This window comes from Aquila chrysaetos, chromosome 11, assembly GCF_900496995.4.
Source record: "Aquila chrysaetos chrysaetos chromosome 11, bAquChr1.4, whole genome shotgun sequence".
NCBI classification, from domain to species: domain Eukaryota; kingdom Metazoa; phylum Chordata; class Aves; order Accipitriformes; family Accipitridae; genus Aquila; species Aquila chrysaetos.
In genome coordinates, this window is record NC_044014.1 from 9,828,734 (window position 1) to 9,855,014 (window position 26,281).

General features: G+C 49.0%; 1 protein-coding gene across 5 annotated transcripts in view; it reads left to right on the top strand.

The window, feature by feature from the left end:
• AFAP1L2 (actin filament associated protein 1 like 2) overlaps positions 1-26,281 on the top strand; it is a 73,797-nt gene that overhangs the window by 36,598 nt on the left and 10,918 nt on the right. For 2 of the 5 annotated variants that reach the window (XM_030030873.1, XM_030030878.1), the window contains exons 2-9: positions 7,714-7,842; positions 8,370-8,447; positions 12,998-13,089; positions 17,516-17,606; positions 21,166-21,249; positions 24,215-24,420; positions 25,004-25,183; positions 25,771-25,860. In XM_030030873.1, the coding sequence (XP_029886733.1) occupies positions 7,714-7,842; positions 8,370-8,447; positions 12,998-13,089; positions 17,516-17,606; positions 21,166-21,249; positions 24,215-24,420; positions 25,004-25,183; positions 25,771-25,860 (950 nt within the window). The remainder of the gene's footprint in view (positions 1-7,713; positions 7,843-8,369; positions 8,448-12,997; positions 13,090-17,515; positions 17,607-21,165; positions 21,250-24,214; positions 24,421-25,003; positions 25,184-25,770; positions 25,861-26,281) is intronic. The other 3 variants (XM_030030874.1, XM_030030875.1, XM_030030877.1) reach the window with 3 other exon arrangements.

Consider the following 26,281-nt stretch of genomic DNA (forward strand, 5'->3'; position numbering starts at 1 on the left):
GGTTCAAGCAGTAGAGCCCCACGTGCTTGTGTCACGTAGTTGAGTTTTTTGCGTGTTTCTTTGTCATGAAGACAGCTGTTGTATTTGATCAAACGCCTCTTAGTAGCCCCTTCCTGGATATAGCTATGTGCCACATTAGATAGCAAACAACGGATGTCCTTTAAGTTGCAGGTCTGGTGGTCACCGACCCCCCCAGTGAAGTCAACCATGTGATGGAGAGGAGAGCAAAACTTCACAAGACAGGAAAAAAAAAAACCCATGCACCAATCTTAGCTGAAAACTGAAGTAGTAAGGGGAAAAAACAGCAAAAAGGACTGTGGGGAGAGAAGGGGATGAATGGTGGCAGCTTTAGAGGAAATTATGTCTCTCTGTCACGCCACTGTAAGATTCAACTCTGGGGCTTGGCAGCAAACACGATTTCTGCTTTGTAAGAATTGTTGGGATTGTTTTCTTCCCTGCTAGGAAGGGAGCCCGCTAGGGCCTGCTTTTGGTGATATTTACCTTAGAAAGAGGACCTTCTTTAAAATCCTGCCCTGCCTGACTTGGTCCAATTTTTTTCTAGTTGACAGTTATCTTGATTTGGTTTGATCCCTCCTTACCCATTTGGCTACTGCGCTGACATTTCTTTGGTTGCTTCCCTGATGTTTTCCTAGCTCGGTCCTGCCCCAGCAGGAGTCCCTGTGTTACACGAGTGATATGCGACCTGGTCCCCTGCACGCTGAGGATGCAGCACTTCTCAGGGTGACAGTCCGATCAACCCCAGGTCCCGGCGCGGTGTTCCGTGGCACTTTGTGATATGTCCCCGTTTGCTGATGCTATGTGCCTAGCTAAGCACCTGAGCACAGACCTGCAGTCTGTAGCCTAGTAAAGCTTTGGGGGACTTCTGAGTTTGGTGGGCAGTCTGCTAATACGGCATGCTACAAAGGGAAGAGATGCTGGCTTCTCTCAGGTGTCATCCAACAAATTTGTTTGGCAGTGTGAGACCTCCAGTGACTCACCAGTTGCTCTGTCATGGAAAGACTGAGACCCTTTGCGAAGAAAGACATCACTGTATTGCCCTTGAAGTTTTGTGCGTATGCCCTTATTGCATGTAATGAAGCAGTATGGCACTAAAATACAAGACTGCTCAGTAAAAACTCCTTACGACACAGTAATTTTCATGTTTTGCTTCTCTTCTCTCTTCCTTCTTTTTTTTTTTTTCCTTAATTTTTCTTGGATGCTGTTTCCCACCTTCAGCAGAGGGAAGAGAAGTCTGTTGTTTGCTCAGCTAACTGAAAAAAAGCTTTGTGTGCATTTTCTGCTGCCGTTTTCTTAAAGTTCAGGGTTCCTAGGTTAGAGCTGCTGCTTCTCAATACAAGTCTTGTTCGAACTTCCAGAGCAGCCCACGCAGAGCTGCTTGGGTTCATCTGTGCAGTTCACAGCCCACAACGAACGAGACACATTGTTTGCCTCTCTCCTTCCATGATTCATACTTTGCAACAAAGACGAGCCTAATGTTCCCAACTTGAGTGTGAAGCCAGGCGGTACTGAATTTTAGGTACATCAATAGAAGCAGTCTGGGTGCGTTTTTTTTTTTTTTTTTTTTTTTCCTTTCTCTCCTCCTTGTGAGCACTCATTATGTCTGTGAATCAGACAACTTTGTGACAGCGGTCATAACTGTCTGACACTTGTCTGATTTAATAGGGAAGCTATGATAGAAGTTCACCAATTTTACAGTTTTCTTATCTTGAGGGATTTTAGCTTGTCTCGGGCTTGTGAATTTTGCCTTTCATTTCATTTAATCTAACAGTGATTCTCCAATAAGAAAGTTCACTGTTTACCAGAAGCTTGGTGGTTTTTTTGTGGGGGTTTGGGTTTGTTTTGTTTGGTTTTTTTTTTTCTTTCCTTTGATAAACATAACACTTCTCACTTTGCTGTGGGGAGCTTTTTTCCTACAAATATTTATATATTTATAATTATTTTTCTGTGAAAAAATGGAAGAGTTTCAACTGGGCAACAATGGGCTGGGCTTTTTATTCTTTTCCCATGAAAAGCTAGAAGAAGGAAGGCTGGCCAGTCATTGCAGGTGCAACTGTGGGAAGTAACGCCTCTTTTCTGATGATCAAAACCAAGCTGGTAAACTTTAGTCCTCGCTTGTCTGCTTTTTTCTGCTCGTCACCCTGGGTGAATGCTGGTGGGGTTTCAGTGTGATGGGGATGCTTCTTGGAAGAGCAGCCTTCTGGGGCTCGGCAGAGATGTTGCTTCTTCCTGGCGCCGCATTTGGGCGAGCCGTTCACCGTGCGTGTCCTTCCTTGCGTTACGTGGCCCGTGTGTGCCCAAGCCAGCGGCACCCAGCGCGGGGCAGCGGAGCTGTAACTGCTGCAGACGGGCCGGAGCATTGCTGTACCCTTTTCCTCGCTGCTCCTCTGCAAGACCCTGAAGCTGTCAGGACGAGTAAGGTTGGTTTGCCTGAGGAAGGATCCGCTTTGCTGTTTTGGGAGGTGGCCCCGTATAGGGGTCATCCAGCTGTTACAGCTGTCACCATCCACACATCTGCCTTTCCTCACAGCTGGGGAGAATGGCCTTCTCTAGCTGTCATCGTGGGCGACTTTTCCCTCTTGCAAAGGCCGACTGTTACTGTAAGACTCCAAATTAGCCAAGGAGGCCTGGGCTGGGTCCTCCCGCTCTGCTGACAGCACTCGCTATTCAGCGGCCTGAATGCTGTCTCTGTACCCGCCTGTCCCCTCTGCACACTCATCAGCTGCTCTATTGATTTTATGCAGCGAAGGAAAAAAGAAACCAGGGCAAGAAAGGAACTGCTTTCTGCCAAAGCAGCCCCTGGGGAATCCCGGTGCTGCCAGCTGGGGCTGGTCGGTGGGAAATGGGGGCCGAAAGGCTGCCGTAGGATGTACTGCACGGAGGAGGCAGTCCGGGGAGCCTGGGGATGCGCGGGTACCTCGAGGAGCCCCGCTGCTCCCGCGGCCTGACGCTCGCGTGAATCACGGCGCTGCTATCAGTTTCACCATCTCTGGACTTTCCAAGGTTTTTCAAGTGAAAAGCTCGGCATGACACAGGCTGCAGGTATTTACCAGGTGCCTGGATGCGTGCTGTTTGCCAGCAGCTTAGCCCAGCCCCTCCCAGGAGGGGTGAAGCCAAAAGTACCAAACCCCAGATCCTGCTTTCGGCAGGAAGGTGAGAAATCTCCCAACGCTTCGGGATCCAAGGAAGGGTGGTTTGGGAGCGAGATCTGCAGGCTGGGATGCAGGAAAGCTAGGTTGTATTCCTGATCTGCTGGAGAATACGCCTGTATCCCTGGACAAATCGCTTAATCTCTCTATGCCTTAGTTTCCTGTTAGCAAATGATACTCCTTATCTTTCACCTCTCATCCCAGTAGAGGAAAGAATTTGTCTTTTAGTATGTATCTTATTACAGTTCTTTCTCCGGTGGCTGGGGCCCTTCTACCTTGATAAAATAAATAATTGAATTTAGATTAAACGGTCTAATATAATCCTACCCAGTGGTTACTAAAACACTTGAATGAAAGTTCATTCTGAGCCTGTCTTTTCATTTCCTCATAAGGCCAAGACATGAAGTAATTAGATGTAGACATAGGTTGTTATTGTAGCACAATGACAAAGATCAGTGGTTATTGGTAGGAATGGCTTTTATAATCTAGTTTAATGGTCATTTACCTTTCGGTGACCTTGGTGTCAGGCAAAATTGGCAGCTCTTTTGTAAGGAATGTGCTTCCTCAATGGGGGCTTTGCAAGCTGATGCATTTTTGGCTCTGGCTTCACATGAACCAGGATAGACACTGCTGCAATGCAAGAGACTTTCTGTCTGCAAAGAAAGGCCATAGACTCCTGCCAAAAGAAGCCCTTTTCAGTGCTGTCCTACTGCCACTGAATTGCCATTGAAACAGATCAGTTGTGTTTCAAGCAATTCTTCGCTTATTGCTGTGACCAAAGTTGCAACCTTCAAACAGAGAGTGTCTGCTGTGGTCGGAGGGCTGCCCTGGAGTTTGTGTAAAAAGGGTTGCATTGCCTTGGAGTAAAAGGAGGGAGAACATCTCTCATCATCCAGTTACGTGCATGCAAGAGGACCTGGTAGTTCTGGTTGTAACCCCCTGATGATTGTCCACTCATTACAGATGCAAATCAGTCAAGTTTTCCATTGACTGTGATGCTTCTACACCTCTCTTCACTGTCTGTTTTGAAATCCTTGTGGTTTTTATCCAGTGACTGATGCCTGTGGCTATGGAGAAGAGCATGATATGAGCTGTGCTGTGCTATCTAGTGGTACACCATATCTGTGGCCATGCTTTGGAAGGAGATGGAGTAGGTAATATCCTGGGGCTTGAGAGGACTGGATTCAGTAGAGGTATTCACAGTGACGTTTGGCTAAGTCTCTTAATTCTTCTGGGTCAACCTTAACCTTAGATTTGATCTCCTGTTTTCCATTAAGTAGGCTGAAATTTTTGCAAGTGCTATGGAGGTATTTATTTGAGATGGTGCCAGAAAGATTACTTGAGTCACATTGTACTTAGGGGTTCACAAAGAAGTGCTATGAGAGTTGAGAAGAGTAATGTAGCTGTGGAATGAGGTTTCTCAAAAGCAGCTCTGAGGATTGCACTGCCTTGTGAACTGGGCTTCTGTCTACTTTTGATCTCTCATCCTGCTGCTCACAGCTCCCAGATTTTGCGAACACGTTCCTTGCATCTGCAACTACTGCCCTGCAGAGCAAGCCTAGTTACAGGAATCATCTCTTCATGTGCTCTCATTTCTAAACCGCTAAGATAAGGAGAGCAATACAACGTAGCTTGGAGGGAGAGCCATTTGTTTCGGGCTGCTTTGGATAACCACCAACCTGGTTTTGCCATGAGCATGTTCAATACATCATCACCACAGCATGATAGGTCTTTAGCTGAGATCAAGCAATGGTTTCCAGCATTTGAAATCCTGAGATGGTTTGAAGTACATGGGCTCTCAGCTGTTTTTAGTCCTATTGACCTGCTGGGACCTGCTGCGATACTTGCTTGCACAAGTATCTTACAGACCCTCATTGTATTAATTCTTTTTACTTCTCACATTCGTCACTCTCCAATAAGTATTAGCTTGTTCTCCTTCCGATATGAGAGAATAAATGGTCACATTCATTTCAATGGCAGTTTATTTTTGCAGGTATCAGGTTTGGATTGGGAATGTCCAGCTGAGATCAAAGAAATGCTTGCATAGAAGCAGATGGTTTATATGCTGCTTCTTGCTGAAGAAGAGCAAAATGAATCCCTCTTGAGTCCCTGAAGTCTGAATCCGTTGAAGCCTGACAGAGTCTTTCCACTGACCTCTGTGGCCCCAGGATCGTGTCCTAAATGAGTTGCTTTGAGTCACTAGAAGCCTGAATTCAGCTTTGGTGGGCTGGAAAATGTAACCTACTGTATGGGCTGTGCTATTCATAAGCATTCAGCCCTGTTTGTGTGCTAGCTGTGAATGCCTGGGAGAAGAATAAAGTCATTTTTTGCAGTCATGGGGGTGGAGGAGGGAATGGGAATTATACCCCCTTCCCTGCAAACCCGGTATCGTGACATCCATGTGGGCAGCTGTTGAGAGCTGAGTCGCTTCTGAAGCTTCAAATTAAGGTTAGGTATTTTTTTTTGTCTGTTTCTTCTGATATCATTCCTGACACATAAATGTCCGGTCCGCCAAGCCTGACCAGCAGGAACTGACCTCAATTTAAACTTTCTGAAGTGGGCCACTGAAGCAGATGAGTGAGTATAGCAAGGCTGTGATTTACCCCAGTGGAGTTTCCTTAAAGAAGCAGGTTCCTTGAAGCTTGAGAGAAGCCGGTTATGAGTGTGTTTGACACCAAATGCTCACAGGTCATTGTTTAGTGATATCAGTGGCATCTACTATTGTTGTCAACAAATACTACCCATTTCCTTACAGTTTTTGAAAAAAGCTGTTGTTTCTTGAAGTGATTCTTGCTTTCTCTGGGTTGCAGTGGGTTATAGCTGGGCAAAACAGCAGCTAGCAAAATCATTCCAGTTAACACAGCATGATACAGGCGTTTTCCATTCCCTACTGGTCCCAAATCAGGGGAGAAGAGAATTAATTGGGTGTAGAGAGTATAAAACGAAGTGTGAAGAACTACCAGTTGGTAGGTTCCTCTGGAGCTGTTATTGATTGATCTGGAGTCATTAGACTGTTTTACAGTCAAGCTAGTGGAGATTAATACAGTTGGAGAGCAGTAGCGTGTTTTTCAATTAATGGCTAGCAACATAAACCTTTACAGTATAATTTATGGTTTATTTATCAGTCTTCTAACATGTATTCACCCAAGGAAGGGTTGCCTGGTGGCTAAAGATGGGGGAGTAAGAAGGTGATGGCTCTCTCCTGCTCTTACACAAATGTTCTTTGACCTTGGAGGTGGTAGCACTTAAACTAGATATGCTTCAGGCGCTTTGCACTATGAAACCAAAATATTAACGCTTTTGTAGTTCATGGGTGTGAACTGTGACTCACAGGGTACCACGGGAACACACGGCATGGAAATGCTGTAAGTGAAGGGAATTGCCCCAGTTAAATTCTCCATATGTCATGTTCCTTGATGGTGTGCTGAGGAGTCACAGCCTGGTTTGCAACCTGGCAGTGGCAAACCTAAGCTTCGCTGCCCATCTGCCCCGCAGCTCCCTAGCATCAGGGAGCGATGGAGCGGGGTAGCAGGGGAGCCTCCGAAGGGGAGGAACAGCCCTGGCTGGGTTTTCCGTGCTTTTCCCACACACCATCATTCTTGTGCAGCGCTTCCTCTCTCCACATAATACTCTGTTTTTTCCTCCCTGGAACAGGCTCCTGCCACTGCTGCTAATTAGCCCATGATAAACTTCAGTGTGAACAAAAGCAAGCAATTAAATGCCTGTTGCTTCGGCGTGAGCTCTGTCAGAGAAGTGATTTGTCGGTGGCAGAGCTGAGTAGCACCTCCTCAGGAGGAAAACAAACCTATTAGCCTGGCTCAGCTGCCAGCGCTGGGGAGCGGCGTGTCCGAGTTGCTTGTTGCGGGTATGCAGGGATGTCTTTGGTATGGCAGGTTTTCCTGAGGTTGTCTGAGAAGCTGCTCGGTCTTGGGTTTTCAGTTCCACGTGGTACGATGATCTCTGTGGTCACTACCCAAGCAAGATGGCTTGAGAAGATACTGAATTATGATTTATGTAGCGGGGGGGGGGGGGGGGGGGGGGGTGGGGGTGGGGGTGGTGGGTTTTTTTGTCTCTTTTTGGGAGACACACATAAACATTTTCAAATTGTTACAGAGAGAGAAATAAGGAGAGACTTGGAAAGAGGAAGCAAAAGGCAGGGTCTTTGGTAGATCCCAATCCAAATGAGGTTTGAGTGATGTTTGCTGGGACTCAGGATGCAAGTATCAAGAACTTGCTAGCTGCTTTTGTGCAATCTCAGGCCTAATGCTTAAAATCCCTCCAGGCTTTCCCCAGTTGAGCAAAAAGAATAGGTATTTACATGGAATTTACTGATGTATGAACAGACTAAGGGAAGCTGGAGGCTTTTTGGTTTTGGGACCCACTTTCTTTTCAAAACTAGAGGGAGGGTTCAAGCTGGAAAATGAAATATGAATTATTCTTGGGCAGAAAAATACAAAGGATCTTGGAAAATACAGAATTAATGTATGTCCTCTTTTGACATGCCACCCAACTGCTTTGCCAACGATTGTCCCTGTTGCTGTTGTAGCTCTCGAGCAGCTGCTCACAGAACTTGAAGATTTTCTGAGGATACTGGACAAGGAGAACTTGAGCAGCACTGCTGTTGTGAAGAAGAGCTTCCTCTCCGACCTTCTGCGGGTCTACACCAAGTCCAGTGGTATGGGCAAGGACAACCAAGAACGGGGTGGCGGGCTCTCGTGAGAATTGCTACGGGGTCTTGAAGCAACATTTTCTTGGAGGCTGGTGGGAAGGGGAGACATGAAAATTAAAAGGAGAAAATGAAACGGAGATTATTTTTGCAGTGACCTCAAATTGTTTATGTAAAATTACTACAGTTATGTGTCCAGCTTTACAAGCAAAGGATTCCCAAGATTCCTGATCCTTTCTGTTTTCCTTATTAAACCTTAAGTTTATTTAATCCACTTTGTAAGATACACAGGATGTACTGTTTGGCCAAGTTAATGTTTAAGTAGAAATTTTAACTTATGGAATTTCCTGACTATAAAGCATTTAATTTTTCTGCTTTTTATTATTGCTTGGGGTTTTTTCTGCACATTGCCTCAACCAACATGCTCTCCCCAAATGCACTGAGCAGAGACACATTTTACATCTGTCTCTGTGGAAAAACTTAGCAACGTGAAAGCAGCGGGTGGTTAAAAAGTTCACTTTTCCCTTTGGTTGCAGGTGGTGATGAGGAATATATTTATATGAACAAAGTGACCATCCATAAACAGCAGGGTGACCAGGAGAAACAAGACAAAGGTAGGGAGCTGAAGATTAATGGTTGCATCATGTCTAACGGGGTGTTGAAGGCACACGCGGTTAGAGCCTTGCTTTACCGGTGGAGGCTCCTCTGGCAGCTCTGAGGGCTGAGGCAGTTGACGGTGTGGAAGGACTGCCATTTTCATAACATTCCCTTAGAAACAGTGGTCCTTGCCAACACCGTGGGGTTATTCCTGGAAGTAGCACTTTGGAGGGCGTTATTTTGGGATCAAAATGTTGCCTTCTAAGGCTTGAAGCTCCAGTGCCTGAAATATTTAAGGAAGCCCTCATGTTTCCTTTGGCCACAAAACAAGTCAATTCACCTCTTTGAGACCTTGAAAGCATGTGTCGTCTTTAGCATGTTGCTCTGCACTAGCCCAGAGGGTCCACGTCCTCACAACCTTGTGAGGCGAGTTCATGGCTGCAGCCTGCACCCTCACCGTCTGCGTGGGCAGAGCACCTTCATCTCCTGGGGGATGCAAGAGTTCTGCAGTGTACAAGCCAAGAAATTAAATGTAGATAAAATATTCATTTAGATTTCCCAGCATTTGAATTTGTAACATGGCAAGGAACATAATTGTCTAAAAATGTTCCTGCTCTTTGAAGTTCATCACAAAAGCTGGTTTTGATAATTGCATAGAGTGCACACCTAGTTGGAGGCTGACCCTACCCCAAAGCTTTCAGTCCAAATAGATGAGACAAGAGGATGCATCAGTGCAGCATGCTGTTGATGTGCTGGTCCTGCAGTAGTTACAGCTCCACTTCCAGAGTTGTTTGGTTTTATTGTTTTGTGGTGGGGTGTTTTGGTTTTTTATACTACCTGCAGCTGAATTTAGGTTAACTTCAAATACCCCTGAAGACAGGATGTCCTCCCAGATTACACGTGCAGCCCCAGTGTGATCTCCAGCCAGGGCCCTCTGGGTGATGCTGTAATGCTCTATAACAGGATTGCACAGCCTCCGGCTAGCTCCCAGCAGCTGAGCAGCAACAGAAATATCTCTTTATACAGGTTCTCATTTGTGTGAATAAAACAAGGCTTGCACTGATCCACCATGCTGAAACACGGGGGCAAATTTCAGATGATTTATGTCTAGAGTTGGTGCTTTTATTTCAGACTTTTCCCTATCAAGGCCATGAGCCTACCCACTCAGTAGCTCCCTGTGGGACCTGGCAAGTCTCTCTTTCTCCATTTTCAACAACATCTCTATTCCAAGTAAAACTTCTGAGTTATTTGGAAATGCTGAAGTCGGTGAGACACATGTATGGGATCTTAGCCATAGCTGCAGCTGGGTGTACAGCCCCGATCCTGCCTCTGCAACTGGATGGAGAGGTCTGTGCCTCTCTGCTCAGTGGTGGGACTTGCAGGTTCAGGTTTAGCACATGGCGGGGGCCCTGGTACCCACTGGTGCTGGGGGGTGTGCTATGGATCTCCTGGTGATTATGCAGCTCCCTGCACCCCTTTATCTACTGCCGCTCTGTGCACTTCTTTTCACCGAAAGCCTTTGATGGGACGTGACCACACTGTGGCTGAGGCCAACAGGACCTCTCATGCCCTGCAGGGTTTCTTCACCACCGTAGCTGTGCTCAAGTGTGCTCTAGCAGCACAGAGTGAAACGCTTTCCAAAGTGATAATACATCAGCTCCAAAAGTCCCCCCTCCGAACCTTAAAATATGCTATTTCTGCAAAAACCATATTTCACTGCTCGCTGTATCTACTTCCAATTTCATCGGTAAGGATTTAAGCTGAACAGTACGCTGCTTTTGAGGTGCCTTTTTATGGCACAGTAATTGAATTCACTGCAGTGAGTGATGAAGGCACCAGCATTTACTTGATCTCACTGTACTTGAGGAACACAGCAAGCCTCCACCCTGCAAGTCCGTGGGGCTCTTCAGTTAGCCAAATGCCATCTCAGTTGGCACAGAATGATTGAGGTGCAGGAGTCTGGGAGGTGGGACTGATGCACAGTGTAGGGCTCCCAGTGGCGCACACTGCGGTCCTTAGCCTAAATACCAGGAGACATTCACTTTTACAAAGAACACAGAGCACAGATAAGTAACAGTACAGATGCAAATTTTAGCAGGCTTTTGCCTGTTTTTGCTTCCTTCCCTCTTCTAAAGTCTCTAAAACCTGGAATTTGGAGAGACATCTTTATCGGAAGACACCTACAAAGTGTTAACGCTTGTCTAGTAAGAAGTACTCCTTCCCTCCCACCCCAATAAGAAAACAGTCTGTGATTTGTGGTGCTGACGTGTGTAGCAGGAGAAGGAAGGGGTACGTACAGCACGTACTGTGCGGGCTCTCCATACAGAAAGCGTGCGTTAGGTGCTTGTCCCCATATGCTGAGCACGGCGATAGCTGCCCTCTGCAACCTCAGAACAGAAAACACCGTAACACCTCCCAGGGGTCTTGTCAGGGTGAAGGTTAAAGGGGTGGTTCTTCCTGCACAGAGCCTGAAAATCAAAGCTCCATCACATCCTGCTCTGCTCCTCAGCTGGAGTACATGGGCATGTGTCCACGGAGGTGGGCAGGTTTCCAGCAGGGTGAGGACCGAAGCTGTGGTCTCCGTCCCGTGCTCCAAGGTTGGCGGGAGGAGGATGAACTGCTGGTACAGAAATCAAACAGCGTTTTCCTGGCACGGTGAGGTTCAGTGGGATGATTGCTAGGTTTGCTGAAGAGTCGAGAACAGATGGCCACCACTTGTGAAGGGCTTGGCAGTGGGTTTTGCTGCTGCAATGATTTCTCTTCTGTGGAGCTGAGCATGGGAGGTTCTGTGTGATGCAGGAGGATGCAAGTTGGCCTGTCTGTTTCTCCCTGCTGAAGAGGCCCCTGAAAAGTTCCCTGTGTGGACAATCATGAGTGAGGACATAATCCCCTCCTGGGGAGTAGCCCACTGGGGATTTACGAAATCTCAACCTCGTTTCTGGTGTTTCCAAAAGTAGCAATGGCCTCAGCAGCTGCTGTTGATGGAAGCTGTCTGCTCTGAGAGTGCCATCTCCTTGGTCCTTTACAGAAAAGGCCAACCTCTAACAGCAGCCTGTAGATATGACTCTGGCAGTATAATCATGGGGTATTTTGGTAGGTGGATCTCCCCACGATCAGTCTGTGTCATAGGCTCACCTACTTTACTCTGGTTGAACCTTACAAGACATCCAGCAGTCCTTGCGGGGTGCAGACAGCTGCTGAGAGTTGGTGTCTATTGATCCGTGGATCTCCTTGTCCCCCTGACTTACTGAAGTTAGCCAGTGCTGGTGACCAGGAGACCTGCATTACAGGGACCTATTTGTCACAAGAGATGTGTTTTGGGCTCTTGCGCCATCAGGCCAGGAGCTGGCTGCAGCATGGCAGGGCAGAGCTGTCATTGTGGCTTCCAAGCCCCAGACGTGAACAAAGTAATGTGGTTTCCAGCTTCTATTTTTAAAGCCCAGAAATATGCAGCAAAGTTCCTGCCCATGTCTTCTAAGCGCAGTGCTAACCGCTGCTGGGCACTGCGCGATGCCTTGCTGGTTTCTGTGTGTGCCCGAGGAATGTGGCTGGAACATCAGCAGGTGACTAAGGGAGCTGGAGCATCAACTTGCTGCAGATTTTGGACCTAATTCCCTCACTTAATTTACTGGACTTGCAATATCTGGATACCTTAGGCTCATTTCTCCCAAGGTATTTGGCAAGAGACACTCTGTAAAAGGGGACTTCCCCTGTGCACAGTGTAATGCCTTCAAAGTCCTTCATTTTTCAGCCATTTGTGCCTTGCTCCCACTTGTTCCTGAGCATTGCTGCATTGCGCTATCTCAGAGGTCGTGGGATTTGGGCACTCGTCTGAGGCCACCCAGGAGTTCTGTGGTGGGGGAAGAGGGACTGAACACAAGTTTTCTGAGCCTTCAACATACCCTCCAGCTACTGAATCACTCTGCATTCAGCTGCTTGGAAAAATCTGTCTTTCCGGAGGCAGACGCAGATCGCCTGGAGCAGTTCTGCTGCCATATGCCCTTTCACATGTTTGGCCCGAGCTGCTTCAAGAGCAACTCTTCCTTCAGTAGCAATTAAATTACTGTTGTGGGCTGGCTTTGATAAACCGTTGTGCAGCCCAGCTAGGCAGCCACCTTTGCAGTTTGGTCTGGGAGCAGGGTGGCATTAGCTCCAATTTTCTGGAAAGGCAGCAGAGGTGGGGACAGTCACCGAGCTGTCTGCTTGCGGCAGCAGGGATCAGAGCTAGCAAGGACTAAAGTGCTATGGATTTCCAGATACTGTGTAGTGTCTGCCTGTGCTGCTTCTCAAGACCCTTTAAAGTCTCAGCAGTAGGTCTGGGCTTCACAGTTTTCCATCCAGAAGGATAAACATGCCCTAAAACCAGAGGCCAGCTCTTTTGCTGCGTCTCCTAACGCCACATTCCTGGGCATGGCCTGAAATGACATGGTGGCCCTGCAGCGCTGCCTGTAATTGTCGCTCTGCTTCCTACCGAAATAGCACCTCGCTGTTCCTGCACAGCCCTGGGTAGCGAGTGCTCTGCTGGGAAGCGCCACGTCATGGATATAATTGTGTTTCTGGCTTGCAGCGCTGGATCGGAGAAACTCCCTGACCAATGGAGACTCGGGATTGCATTCATCCCCTCCTCAGAAGAGCCTGCCGGACCTCCCCCCTCCAAAGGTACGTTTTGCAAATCCTTTGCCTTTCAGTGCTTAGCCCTCAGCCTGGGGATCTGAACCCCTTGAGGCTTCACTTGTTATGTGTTGTGCAGCGTGACTAAATGGAGAGACCTCTGCCCGTGTATGTTAGTGAGGCAAATAGTCCTGGTAAGCTTTATTTTTTTAAAAAAACTTAAAATACTCAACTAGGGGCTCGCCGGTGTACAGGTTTCCAGCTGTACGTTTAGTCTTTATGAAGGCTGCAGGGCAGTGTGTGGCTGGTGCAGGCGCTGCGGCTGGCTGGTGGCCCAGGCAGGGTGGCCGTGCTCCGGGGTGGCTGGGCGTCCAGAAACCCCTGTGGATCCCAAAGCTCATGCACGGATGGAGCAGGCAGCTGTGGGAGCCTTGGGCTTCCCGTGCGTGTGCAGGAGCACCGCGTGAAATGGGCTGCGTTCCCTGCCAGGGAAGCCTGCACGCATGGCTTGGCAATCCAGGCTGAAAGAAGGAAGAGAATTGAGGTTTTCAAAGAAACAAAGGTGATGATGGCTCTCAACTGTTGCTTTGGAAATCTCCTCTGAGCTGTAAAGCAGCTGTGCCTGGGCTGCTGACATGAACTTATAAAAGCCAGAAACTCTTCAGCCGCGGGGCGGTGGGGCTGTCCCTGGGCAGTGCCAGGATCTCGTTTGCTGGCAGAGCCCCGCGCAGTTTGGCCATTAGCAGAGAAGATCAGATTTGCTTCCAGTTGTAGCGCCTGGTATTGTCTGTGCATTGGGTGACCGTGCTGGGCGTTATGTTGGTTGTACAGCCCACAGGTCTGCGAGGAGGAGTCACTGGCGCTGTAGATTTTTCTGTAGGGCAACTATAAATCTAGCCGAGGTCCAGTTCATCATCAGCTTTCAGTGGGATTTTGTCTCTGTGCCAGCAAGCCAGCCCAGCTGTCCTCGAGAGACACGGGTCATCCTTGAGACCCCGGACGTTGCTGTTCGGTAGTTGATCCAACGTGGGAATCGCTGTAGCTGGGATTTCGGGATGTGAAAGGAAAGGAGGGCAGGGAGCATGCATGGGGAGGAGGGGGAGGCATGGAGGAGGATGGGGTGGTGCATCCATCAACCGTAGAGGAGGATCTGCTCCTTTCCCAGGAAGGAGGACGTGGGGTGAGGCCCCAGGGCTTCTGCCCAGGAGGCTGTGTGGCTCAGCTGGAGTTAGCTGGAGGAGCTGGGAAAACGAGGGGGTACGATGGGATGCAGCTGACAAACCCTCGGACACGGTGCAGTTGCCTGCTGGGAGCTGCTCCAGCCCTGGGGGGGGGGGGTCTGCCCACGCAGCCAGCCATACGGTGCTGGAGCTGGAGTCGCCTGGGAGCAGCGACCGGAGCAGGAATCGCTGTTTGGCTTTGGGTTTCTCAAAGCCGGAGGGGGTGGTGGATGTGGCAGGGAGGTGGGCAGGAGGATGGCAGTGTGGTGGAATGAAGGCATGACCGGGGAAGCGGCAGCTGGGTTTCCCCAAGGCATCTCTGCTTGTGCTTGGTGCAGCCCAGCTTTCTTGTACGGCAATGAGGAAGTTAAATGAGGGAATTAGAAAAAAACAGTCTTGGATTTTAGCAGAGAAGGGTATCTAAGTCACCCGTCTTCTCCCTGTGCTGGGAACTACCTTCTCCCACCTGCGTACCACTGGAGCTAACCCCCCTTGGATAAAGCAATCAAGTACCTCCTCGCTGTGAGCATCTGAGTGTCGGTGAGCTGCTGGCAGCAAAGATGTCTGAGCATACTTCAAGGAGTGGGGCTGGGGAGACCTTTAATGTGGTCCCATATTAAAGGTGTGTGGAAATTGCTTCTTCGGGGAAATGAATCTTCCCTGTCCGTGTTGACCGTTCCTGGTGTGGGCAGGAGCCATGGCCACCTGGGTGGTGGAGGAGGGAGCACAACTCCTTACACAGAAAGAGGGAGGTTAGGAGAGGACTCAGAGTATATCTGGTTTAGCTCTGTGGAGTTTTCCGTGGTTTGGTGATGTTAAGGCACCCCGTGGTGTTGTTCTACACTTGTCTTTCGAGGCACAGGAGAAATTTGGTGATGAAGCTCTACAGAGCAGATTGTTCCTGGTATTCACTGACACCAGCAGTCAGTGGGCAACCCAACAGGGGTGGCCCAGCTGGATCCCACTCATTTCTTTGGATTTGTCCCAAAGCAACCTTCAAACAATGAGTCCTGCAGGCTGTGGCTCAGACATTGGTGACCCTTCCTCTGCGGTAGCCCTGGCAGCTCTGCCGCTTTCTGCAGCCATCCACTGAGAAAGTCACGGGGTGCGGATGCAGATGCCCAAGATGGTTTTATTTGCATGCTCCGTTGTGCCGTAATGCAACAGGCAAATGTTCTGCAAGGGCCAGCCTGGGTTAGATAACACAGTGTATATACTCTTCCACTTAAGCTAGAGACAAAACAACTCCACGCCTTTAAGGAAAGAGAAGAGAAAAAAATAGCTTTTGGGGCAGCTGAGGTGCAGTCCCACCTAGTCCCTGTTGGCTTCCATTGTCTGTAGGAAACAAAACAGAGCAGCCCCTTTCCCACCCCGCTCCTTCCCTGACACTTGTGGGATGGTGTCAAATAAACCCACAGCGTTTCTTTGTGTAGGCAATTTGTTTATGGTCGTAGCACAACGTGAGCTGGCTCCAGGCAGGAGGCCACCACAGATGGCAATTGCAGACACATTCCCTGGTCAGGGAAGGGATTAAGTAAAGCTTTGGAGTGGCTGGGTTTGTTTTTGTTTCTTTAATTTAACACATTAGGACAAGTTCCTAAACCTTTAAGTGCTTGGAGGCAAGTGTTTTCCAGCAGTGTGTCCTACGTGGCTCTGGAAAGCAAGCTCAGAGTCTGCTCACAGCATCTGGCAGACCCACATAGGAAGGAGTTTTCGTCCAAGACGCTTGAGAAGTTTGCGAGGTTGGCAGAGCCACGGGCTGCTCACCCTTGTGGGAGTAGAGATGTGTGACTTTGGCCAGCGTGGTCAGGGTACCCAGCTCCCACAGGCTCAGCGGCATCCCCCTTCGTGGGCAGTTGCTGGCCAGAAAATCTTTTCCTTCAAAGCTTCCACTTCTGGGCAGCAGTACCTGTTGGTGGAAATATACTGGGCAGGATGGGCAGCTTCGCACCTGCATTGGATGATGCTGGCATGTCCTGCAAAGGGACTGATCTTGCCTTAGACTGCTCTGCAATGCTCCTGCCCAGCTGGCCTCTCTTCTTCAGGCCACCAGGAGCAATCACATGGGCTGGCACGAAGGATCTTGCATGATCCGTGACGTTCAACATTGCTGCCTCTACAGAGAGAGACCTGCTCTTCTGCCTGTCCTCCTGAGAGGAGTGGGGTTTTAGCCCTGCACGCACTGAACATCCTATCTAGGATTTGCACAGGTCTCGGTCAGAAGCCAGTTGAGGTATTGTGAGCCAGAGCATACCGTTGTCAGATGACCAGGGATGGTTTGACCTGGGCGAGGAGAGGGAACATCTCACTGGGGAACAGCGAGATGCTCCTGTCGGGTCATGATGGGAGATGGGATGCCACGTATTTTGGGAAGAGCATAAGCTGTGTGCTCATCCTACTGTGATGTCTGGCTCTGCTGTCTCACGTTCAACAGCTATGTGAATTACTTGAGAAGTAAAAAGGTTGTTTCTTAGCTCTCCCCCCCCCCCTTTTTTTTTCCTCATGTGTTGGTATTTCTAAAGGATCGAGGCGCTGGTTTTCCTGCCAGCCCTTGCTTGTGTTTAGGGAGGGGTTTGGCAGGCACCACAGGGATTTTCCAGCACTTGGACTCTTTTCAAAGACTTATTTTCCATCAGTGTTGTTTATCCATTTACTTCATTTTTTGCTGAGAGCACAATTAAAGATTCCTGATATAGTTCCTGAAGCGGAGATTTTTAGCTGTTGGTTTGCTATCAGTCAGAGACTTGGAGACACAACTGGCGACCGCTCAGGCTATGCTTTTCAGTGTAAAGCCAGGATTGCACCAAATGTTGGCCCTTCTTGTTCCCTGTTACGATAATCAATAGCACAGCAGATCATCTCCAGTTACAATGAGCAGCTTGTGGGGGTTGGTGCAGCGGGCAGAAGTCCCAGTTCATGGTAAGGCCAATGGGTTGCAATTGCTGCTTTTGAGGAAACCTGTGAGTTGATCTTCTCAGGGTTTTCAGCAATATTAAAGAAAATAACATTTATGACACAATTATACAGTAATTTTGAATAACTCCTTTATATTTGAGCTGACTGTACACTGGAAACCCTCAGCAGTCTCTCTTCCCCGTCATCTCAACCAGTTTACGTGAAAATCCTGGTGTACACATCTTTTAGATATCCACTAGGATACACTTTAGGCTAAAAAAAAAAAAAAGGATGCCCCATTGTTTTCAAGGATCTGTTTTTACCTTAAATCATCCTTATTTTATTTATTTATTCTGCAGATTCCTGAAACAAAACAACCTCCGGTCCCCAAGATCGAATCCCCAGAGGGATATTATGAAGAGGCTGAGCCATATGATGTCTCTGTAAATGGTATATCACCGCTGACTCTTGGGGGGGGAGGTTCATGTGGGAGATGAAGGACTTGAGGTTTATGAGAATGAGTAAACAAAAGTGTGGACACTTCTTACAGCTTGTGTGACAAATTTGTTTTCTGATGCTGGTCACACTGATATTTCAGATTTAATGCTAGTTGGAAAGAAAAGGCTACTGAATTACTCAATTTGTTAACTTTACTATAGAAATAAGTAGTATGCCTGGGTTAATATAACATCACTGTAAAATATTATAAACCATTGGGGGTTCTCTTTGTCTTGATGGTTTTCTGGCAGATAGGCTGTAGTCAAATGCGGGTTTCTATTCAGGAGTGAGTGGTGAAGCTGTGGTGGCTTGCATTCATGTCCTAGTGCTCTAATCATCCCTTTGGGGCTCAAAATCCATGACTCTGTTGGTCTGTTAGACGTGATAACCGTTTTTATAATTGGCTATTTATTCAGCTCTGTTTCTTGTGGCAGTTTAACCATCTGTAAACTTGATTAAAAACCCACACTAAATGTGAGGGGATGGTGTGTGGGTTCCCTCCGCACACACTCGCTCGCTGCCTGGGTCGGCACCTCCCAGCAAGGTCCTCGGCAGTGCCACCGATACCTGTCACCTGTGGGCTCCCCACGCCTTCGGGAGGAGACCGCTGCACGCAGGCTGAGCTCCCACATTCCCGCTTTTTAAGATGTATTCCTGCATCCTCCTTTTGGTGAACACCCTTCGTGAGAGATTACCTTCCTCTGATCTGATAGCGGAGCTGATCTTGTCATCGCTTTATAATCCATTTAAGCCCAAATGAGACAGATTATATAGCTCTGCTGCAGAAGCAGATCTCTGCTCATCAGCCTTGAGTGCAGCACAGGTGGGTACAATAATGTATGTGGTGTGGGGCAGAGTCGAGGCAAGCAAAGAAGTGAGAGTTAAGGGTAAAAGATTTTGATCTCAACCCTTGGTTGTTGAATCTGAGCTGCTTATGAGAGAAGCCGAGTCCTCTCCCGCGCCAGTGTGCACCATGGGGCTTTGAAGCTCCCCGGCAGGGACGCACCAGCGGTGCCACTGTTTGAAGCGGCCGGGGCTTGGTGTATCCGAACAGCCCTCGCTGCACGTGTGTACCTTGCACCCCTGGACAGCTCGTATCTCGGTGTGGGTCGCTGTTCTCACGAAGGCTTAGGATTTACAGTGCTAAGCAAAAAAGGGAGATGTAGAAACACCTTCGTTTCCCTGAGCCATCCCACTTTGGCTGCAGCCGCATTACAGTGTTGAACAGGAAGATTGTGCCCAGCTCAGGTGGGAAGAGGTGCAGGCTCGTCGTGGCTGGGGCAAAACATGCCATTTGGTGTGGAGGAGAGGTCCTCCTAGCTCTGCCATGTGTAGTTAGGTGCCGGCTTGGTTTTGCCAAAACGCTCTGGGCTGTTTGGCTGAGGTCAGGGCTGTGGTGTGCGAGGTGCAGGGGGGTGAAGCCCTCCTGCAGCTGGGGCAGCACAGGTCCCTGCAGCCTCCTCCCCACAGGGGATTTCCAGTTGCCTGCGCTGCAAGATAAATGAACTTTTTTTTTCCCCTGCTGCACGCTGGGAAAGTGGATAACATGCTAAGAGCCATGGCATGTAAAGGCATACACCGGATTAGCTGGAGTACGGCCACAGATCCGTGTGCTGGGAAACCCAGGTGATGTTGTCCAGGCAGCTCCATAAACTCACGTTGTATTCGGAGCCTTGGCTGGCAGGAGCGATAAGCACACACCCAGCTTAAACCTCTGCTTTTCCTTGGTAACCTGCTGCTCAAAGATGCAAATACACCATGCACTGAAATCCAGGCCAGTCAGATGCCTAAGGAAACGAGAGATCAGAGCCCTGCAAAAAAGAGAGGAAAAAACCCTGGTATGATTGGAGCACTGTCAAAACGAGGTAGTTCTGGGCGCCGATGGGGCAGTCTGTGGCTGCTATGAATAGCTGTTTGACTAGCAGGCTCGGTGTTTTACCGAGCAGTATCGCAGCTGTAAGCGGAGATAGGAGGCTGTGAAGCGAGCAGAGATGGGACGTGCAAGTCCAGGCAGTCCCTTGCCGCCGAGCTGTGCGGTGCCTTTGCCTCCTGTGACCGCTCAACCAGCGGTCCCCTCTGCAGGCCCCAGCAGGTCCCTTCTTCTACACGAACCACCTGGCGTGCTATAATGCCGACGGCTTTTAAGGTGGTTTGCGTGAGAAGGAAGGCAGCACCGTGTCACCGGGAATCTCTGTGCTTTTTGGCAACCTCATGTTTGAGGTGGTGCCTTGGGGCGAGCGAGGAGGAGGAGCAGGGAGAGATGTGGAGCAGCAGGAGGCGGCTGCAGGGGCTCAGGGGAGGGTGAAGCGTGGCGTGCTGTGCAGAGGGGGGGTCGGGGAGTGATGCTGGGAAGATGCTGGGAAGCTGCTGGTGCCCCGGTTTGCCTTGAGATCAGGCTTCAAATCCCACGGGCACATGGACAAACCTGCAGGTCTCCGTCCTGCCTGTTGGTTCAACAAGTACAAAACTGGGGGTCCCCATCCCTTTTCCCCCCCCGCCTCGCCTGATCAGATGGCAATAGTACCCTGTACCTGTCCTACGTGGAGTGATGCTCATTGCTAGTAACTGCCTTGAGACCTTGGTGTGACTGCTGTTGCTAAAGGGCAGTCTGGACATGCGTAGGTTTGCCCTGGCTAAAGATGCTAAAGCCTGACCCCAGTAACCCCCCAAACCCTCTGTGCTCACCCCCCTCTCCCCACAAGCTGGGTAGGGAAGGGGCCGGCGATCCAGGGAGCTGCTGGTGGTGTTTATGGCAGAATTGCAGCACGAGCCTTGGAAGACACCCATGTGTCTCCAAACAAATGGGTGTAGTGAAATCAAACAAAAATAGGAACACCACTAAAATTAGTGGGTGTACTGCCAAGAAAGGACATCAAAGCAAGCCTCCAGATGGGCTGAGGAGATAGAGGATTTGTGCAGCGTCAGAGGGGGGACTGCGAGGCACTGTAACAAACCCTGGGTGAATTAATTAAAATGAAGCAGGCGGGCGAGACCGTGGGGTCTCAGGGGTCCCTCTTTCATCAGCAGGATTCCCGCCCCTCTGGTGGGGATGCCTCTGCCTTTCATTTTACAGCTCTGGCAAATGCTGCTGCTTCCCTTTCCTCCTGGGCTGAAATGTGTTAAACCGTTATCATCCTCATCCTCGTCTGCATTTGCATAATTGAAGGGTGCGATAAGAAACAGAGTGAAAACGCAAGGGGCAACGTGACTGCCAACTGAGCAATAATTATTCTGGCTGAAACAGCTCATCTGCCCTGACTGATTTTAATTACGATGACGATGATTCTGTTTTAAAGGGAATTGCCTTGTTTGAGGGGATGGGTTGAAAACGTTGCCCCTGTTTGAAGTCTCACCGTATGGCATGCTCCTCCTTTGGCAGCAGGGACGGGGCAGCCTCGCCAGCCGAGGGGGGAGCGCGGGGCTGAGCTGGACTGACGCCCTTGTTCTCCACATTTGCTTATCTGTGGCTTTCTCTCTTTGTCTCCCTTTCTCTTTCCTTTTGACTGTGCAGGTCTTTTTGGTAGGCTTGCTGCGGCTGGACCCAGGCCAGGGTTGCAGGTTACTGAGGGCGTTATTTATGCCACAATAACGATGGGTATGGCATGCTTTCCAAACCTGAAGTGCCTTTTTTTTTTAAAACAAAACAAAACAAACAACTCGGTTTTAGCAAAGATGATCAGGTGCCTCCCCCTGGCATTGCCCATTACGTGCATAGAGGGTAACCACCTCTCCCCTCTCTCTGCCTGTGCTGGATATACGCAAGGCGGCGGTTTTTTGTGCTTTTCCCCATGCTCAAGATGACAATGGAGAGAACTTCCCTAGCCTTTATTCCCCTGGTTCTGGTCACTGATGTGGAGCTGATATGTGGTAACGCTGGCTGTATTGACGAGTAGCCGTTCAGCGAATGTTGAAGCTGCTCCGCTCAGGCAGAGGCAGCTCTGTCGTACAAGATGGTTGGGGCTTCCTGCATCATGGTATTGATTTAGCTCCCTGGGAGGTTGTGGGAAGACAAACAGGAGGTGGATTAAAGACATCCAAGAACGTGGCTGCCACTGATGTCACGGCAATGAGAGGATAAAACTGTGGTCTTAGCTGAAACTGCCAGTAGGTGGAAATGGAGACCTTGTACTGAAGTGCCTGAGCTGTGTGACTTGGGATTGAGTGTTGTCACAAGCCACCCAAGCAAGGTTTGTCCCAGTTTGCCAACTGCACAGCCTGGGAAATGCCCTTCCATCATGAGGCCGTAGCAGTGTCACTGGGCCAGCAACGGCTGCAGCTCTTCAGGTAGAGAAGAGCTCATCGCATGAGGCACTTGTGGTTGTGTTTGATGCACAAAAGAGCAGCAAGGGCCCCCCCGAGAGCATGGAAGAAAAGTGTTACTCCCCCAGGAGAAAGGTGGCATCCTGAGACCTAATGCCTAGGTGAGGGACACCCAAAGGCGGCCAGAGGAGCAGTTAGCAATAGCCCTATGTTGGTAAGGAGTGGGATTTAGAAGATGAGGTTCACTTAGGCATCCTTGCTGCTGCTTAAGGAAGGGTACCTAACAGTGCAGAGGTTCAGCTTCTTGGTATTTCTAGGGATGAGAAACCTCAACATTTTTATTCCATCTGAATATCTGCTCAGGGTGCCTGTGGAAAAGGTCTGTGTAATGATAATGCACCGGGGGGTAATGTTTTCCCATAAAAGATGGACAGTCCAATACGTTGAGGGTATGGAGATAGTGAGCCAGTAGTCTGCTGTCAGCACCATTCAGAGACTTTGAAAGGGAGTATTTGCTTTTTAATGAGTTTGTTTAATTGGCACAGCTTTGATCACTTGAGGGATGTTAGAGTGAGATTTCACTGGGGGTGAGGCTGTAGCTTGTTACTGCATCTCAGTTCCTTTATTTTAAATACAAATAAACCCAACTTAAGAAATGCTCTTCAGTGAAGCTCCTAATGCTTTTTTTTCCTCTTTTCTGGCTGCTTTTCCTCTTTTTATTTTGCACCAATCTGATAATGTTACTTTTATGTGGATATCAAGATTTGATGATGTGGTTTAACCTGGCAGGCAGCTAAACGCCACAGAGCAGTTTGCTTCCCCTCGCTCCTCCCTGCCTGCTGTGGGATCGGGGAGAGAATCAGGGGGAAAAAAAAGTAAAATTTGTGGGTTGAGATAAAGACAGTTTAATAGGACAGAAAAGGAAGGAAAAAAGAATAACGACAAAAGAATTAGAATATACAAAACAAGTGATGCACAATGCGATTGCTCACTGCTGGCCGACCGATGCCCAGCCAGTTCCCGAGTAGTGGCCCCTGGCCAGCTTTCGCCCCAGTTTATATACTGAGCATGACATCACATGGTATAGAATATCCCTTTGGCCAGTTGGGGTCAGCTGTCCTGGCTGTGTCCCCTCCCAGCTTCTTGTGCCCCTCCAGCCTTCTTGCTGGCAGGGCAGTATGAGAAGCTGAAGAGTCCTTGACCACTGCTTAGCAACAACTAAAACATCAGTGTGTTATCAACATTATTCTCATCCTAAATCCAAACCGCAGCACTATACCAGCTACTGGGAAGAAAATTAACTCTATCCTAGCTGAAACCAGGACAGATGAGAATCAAAATTAGATTAAATTCTGGTGAGAGAAACGTAACGATATTCCTCTGTGCTGTTTGGTAGGACAAGAATGCAAAACCCTACACAGATGCTGCCCAAATCTTACCATCTTGCTCTGTGAGCTTACCTTGTGAAGAAGAGCTGTCCTGTGAACACCAGCAGAGCATTGCAAATTCCCCTGCAGCCAGTGGGAACACTTCCATTGTTTCTGACAAGTCTGGTACCAATGACCAGCTGTTCCTGTCAGCTGAAAACTCCAACAACCTACAATACATTGGGGTGGGGTGTTGAAAATCCCAACTCATCCTAATAACACAGCAATCCATTTAAGAATGAACACGAAAAATGTGATTACTGTGATTTACAGTTAAGCTTCCAGTTATGACTAATTTTTGCTGCTGCAACAGTGTATTACTTCAAAGCCCCTTGCTGTCCCTTAGATGCCGAGTAGAGAGAGAGACCTGTTAGCCCAGAGAGGGGAAGTGGAATGTCATCATCAATACAGTAGATCATTGCTTGCTGCATGGCCTTGCAAATACCATTTTTATTTCTGACATTCAGAGGGCAAGGGCTGATTGTAGCTTGCTGTTGCCTTAAAAATTGTGAGTGTTTGGTTTGAAGTGGAAAGTAGAAAAAGCATCTTTGGGAGGGGGGGGGTGGGAAGCAGCATACATCAGAAAACGCCTAATGGAATGTTTTCAAATTTGTGGTCAACTGAGAAGTGTCTTTTGAGTGTTTGCTAACTGAGACTATTAGGCACAAAACATTGCAATGAGATTAATATTGGGCTAGAAAGAAAAAGGATCTATGAGGGTTATTTTCCTATTGATTATCCTCTTGTAGCAGAGCCTCAAAAGACACGTCCCTCACTGGAAGCTTTTGCATGCGTGAGCATGGCTAAGGCAAGCAGTAGGCTCAGAGTTGTCCTAGAAATGTATTTAATAATAGAGCTTTGCTTTTGTTATAGAAGATGGTGAAGCCGTTAGTAGCTCCTATGAATCTTACGACGAAGAAGAGAGCAGCAAAGGCAAGTCAGCAACCCATCAGTGGCCATCCACAGAGGCCACCATTGAGCTGATGAAGGATGCCCGCATCTGTGCGTTCCTGTGGAGAAAGAAGTGGCTGGGACAGTGGGCAAAACAGCTGTGTGTTATCAAGGACACCAGGTTGCTGGTGGGTAGATCATCCACTCTCTGCCTAAAACAACCTATTTTCATGAGCTGGGGAGGGAAGTGGCACCGCAGGCCTTGTAACTAGCTGGCAAAAACAAAGTACCTCTAGAAGCAATGCTTCAAAAACCACGTCCCAGAGATTTGGGAAATTCATTCCATTTTCAGAAGGCATGTGGGCATCGCGCTGCTGAGGGGGGCACAAGGGCACATTTGTGGCCAAAATCCCAAACTCCCAAGATGCCTAGACATGCTTTTTGGGGAAACTTTTTGAGGTGGTTAAGCAGAAGGGATGCTTATCCCACCGGCTAACCACATACTTGACCCTCTAGCACTACCTGTGAGAGGTATTTCAGACTATATATGCATGTATGTAGATGTACATGTATCTCTATACATATAGAGATGTCCTGTGTGTAGTCTGTGTAGACATTGCAGCCTTGTAGTACCTATAGCACCTTCTTGTGTTCAACGCACTTAATGCATGTGGTTGCGCTGAGCCACTTCTAGAGATGAGTTCGCACCAGCAAGGGAGAGGGAAGGCTCCTCCTCAGCCTCTTACCTGCCCTCCCATCTTCCTTCCCCAGTGCTACAAGAGCTCCAAAGACCACAGCCCTCAGCTCGACGTGAATTTGCTGGGCTGCACTGTCATTCACAAGGAAAAGCAAGTGAGGAAGAAAGAGCACAAGCTGAAGATCATCCCCATGAACGCCGACGTCATCGTGCTGGGGCTGCAGAGTAAAGACCAGGCAGAGCAGTGGCTCAGGGTCAGTGGCGCCTTCGGGGCTTGCCCTGCTGGTGGTCCCGTGCTTCTACCCTGGCTCTGCTGGGAGACCGTATCTTATCTCAGTCCCGTCCTTGTGTGCTCTGGCTCCCTTCCGCGCTGCAAGCCCGTATACAAATACACCGCTTTATTTTCATGTCCCGGGATAGCTTCTTCCCGCAGCTCCCTGACGCCTTCTGCACGCGGGAGGCCGTGGAGGGACCTCCCAGCCCCGCTGCTGCGGCAGGAGGGACGTCTGGGGTGGGTGCCCACCATGAATTGGCTGAGGACGGGGAGATACGGCCCTTTCCCTGAGATGGCAGCAGAAGAAGGAGCCTTGGCGGAGCCCGGGGCGGCAGCAGGGCTGCGAGGCGCCGGGGCTGCCTTTGCTGGCAGCCTCTCCGCGGCTGACTCGGATCCGGCCGTTTGTGCTGGCTGCCTGCTGCAACACCAGGAAAGTCCCCGGGGTCGCAGGGAGCCTAAACCGCGGCTCTCCCAGGCTCCTGCGGTTTTGCCTGTCCTGGGTGGGGAAGAAGTACTGATGCCATTACTGCAGCTGTCTCACAGACTGTGGCTTCCCCTTCTGCACAGGTAATCCAGGAGACCAGCGGTGTGCTGTGCGAAGGAGGCAGTGAAGGCAACCAGTACATCCCAGATTCGCAGCGTCTCAGTTACCCAAAGGTACACTTTGTCCCTACAGAGAGAACTAGCACTTAGGCTTTTCCACCCTGTTTCTTTAATAAATAGTTGTAGGTGCAGTAATTTTATCTGAGCAAAGACTGATAGGAGTGTAACCAGACCCCGTTCTGCCGAAAAGGAGCATTATTGGAAGAATCCTAACTTTTCCTTTGCAATCTTAATTTTGTTGCCCCATCTTCCCCCCAAAACTGACTCAGCGTTGGGCTCTCCTCCATAGAGGGCAGCAGCCACTACCTTATCAGATGGGACAGTTGTGCTGACCAAGAGCTTTGAAAGGGACACAGACCCTTGGATGCCAGGGCTTGGGCCAGCCTCTAGTCCAGGCTTAGGTGGCACTCCCCTGGGGGCAGCTTGTTCCAAAACCATGGGAGAAGAAAGAAACCTTCGTAAGTCTCTGGTGGAT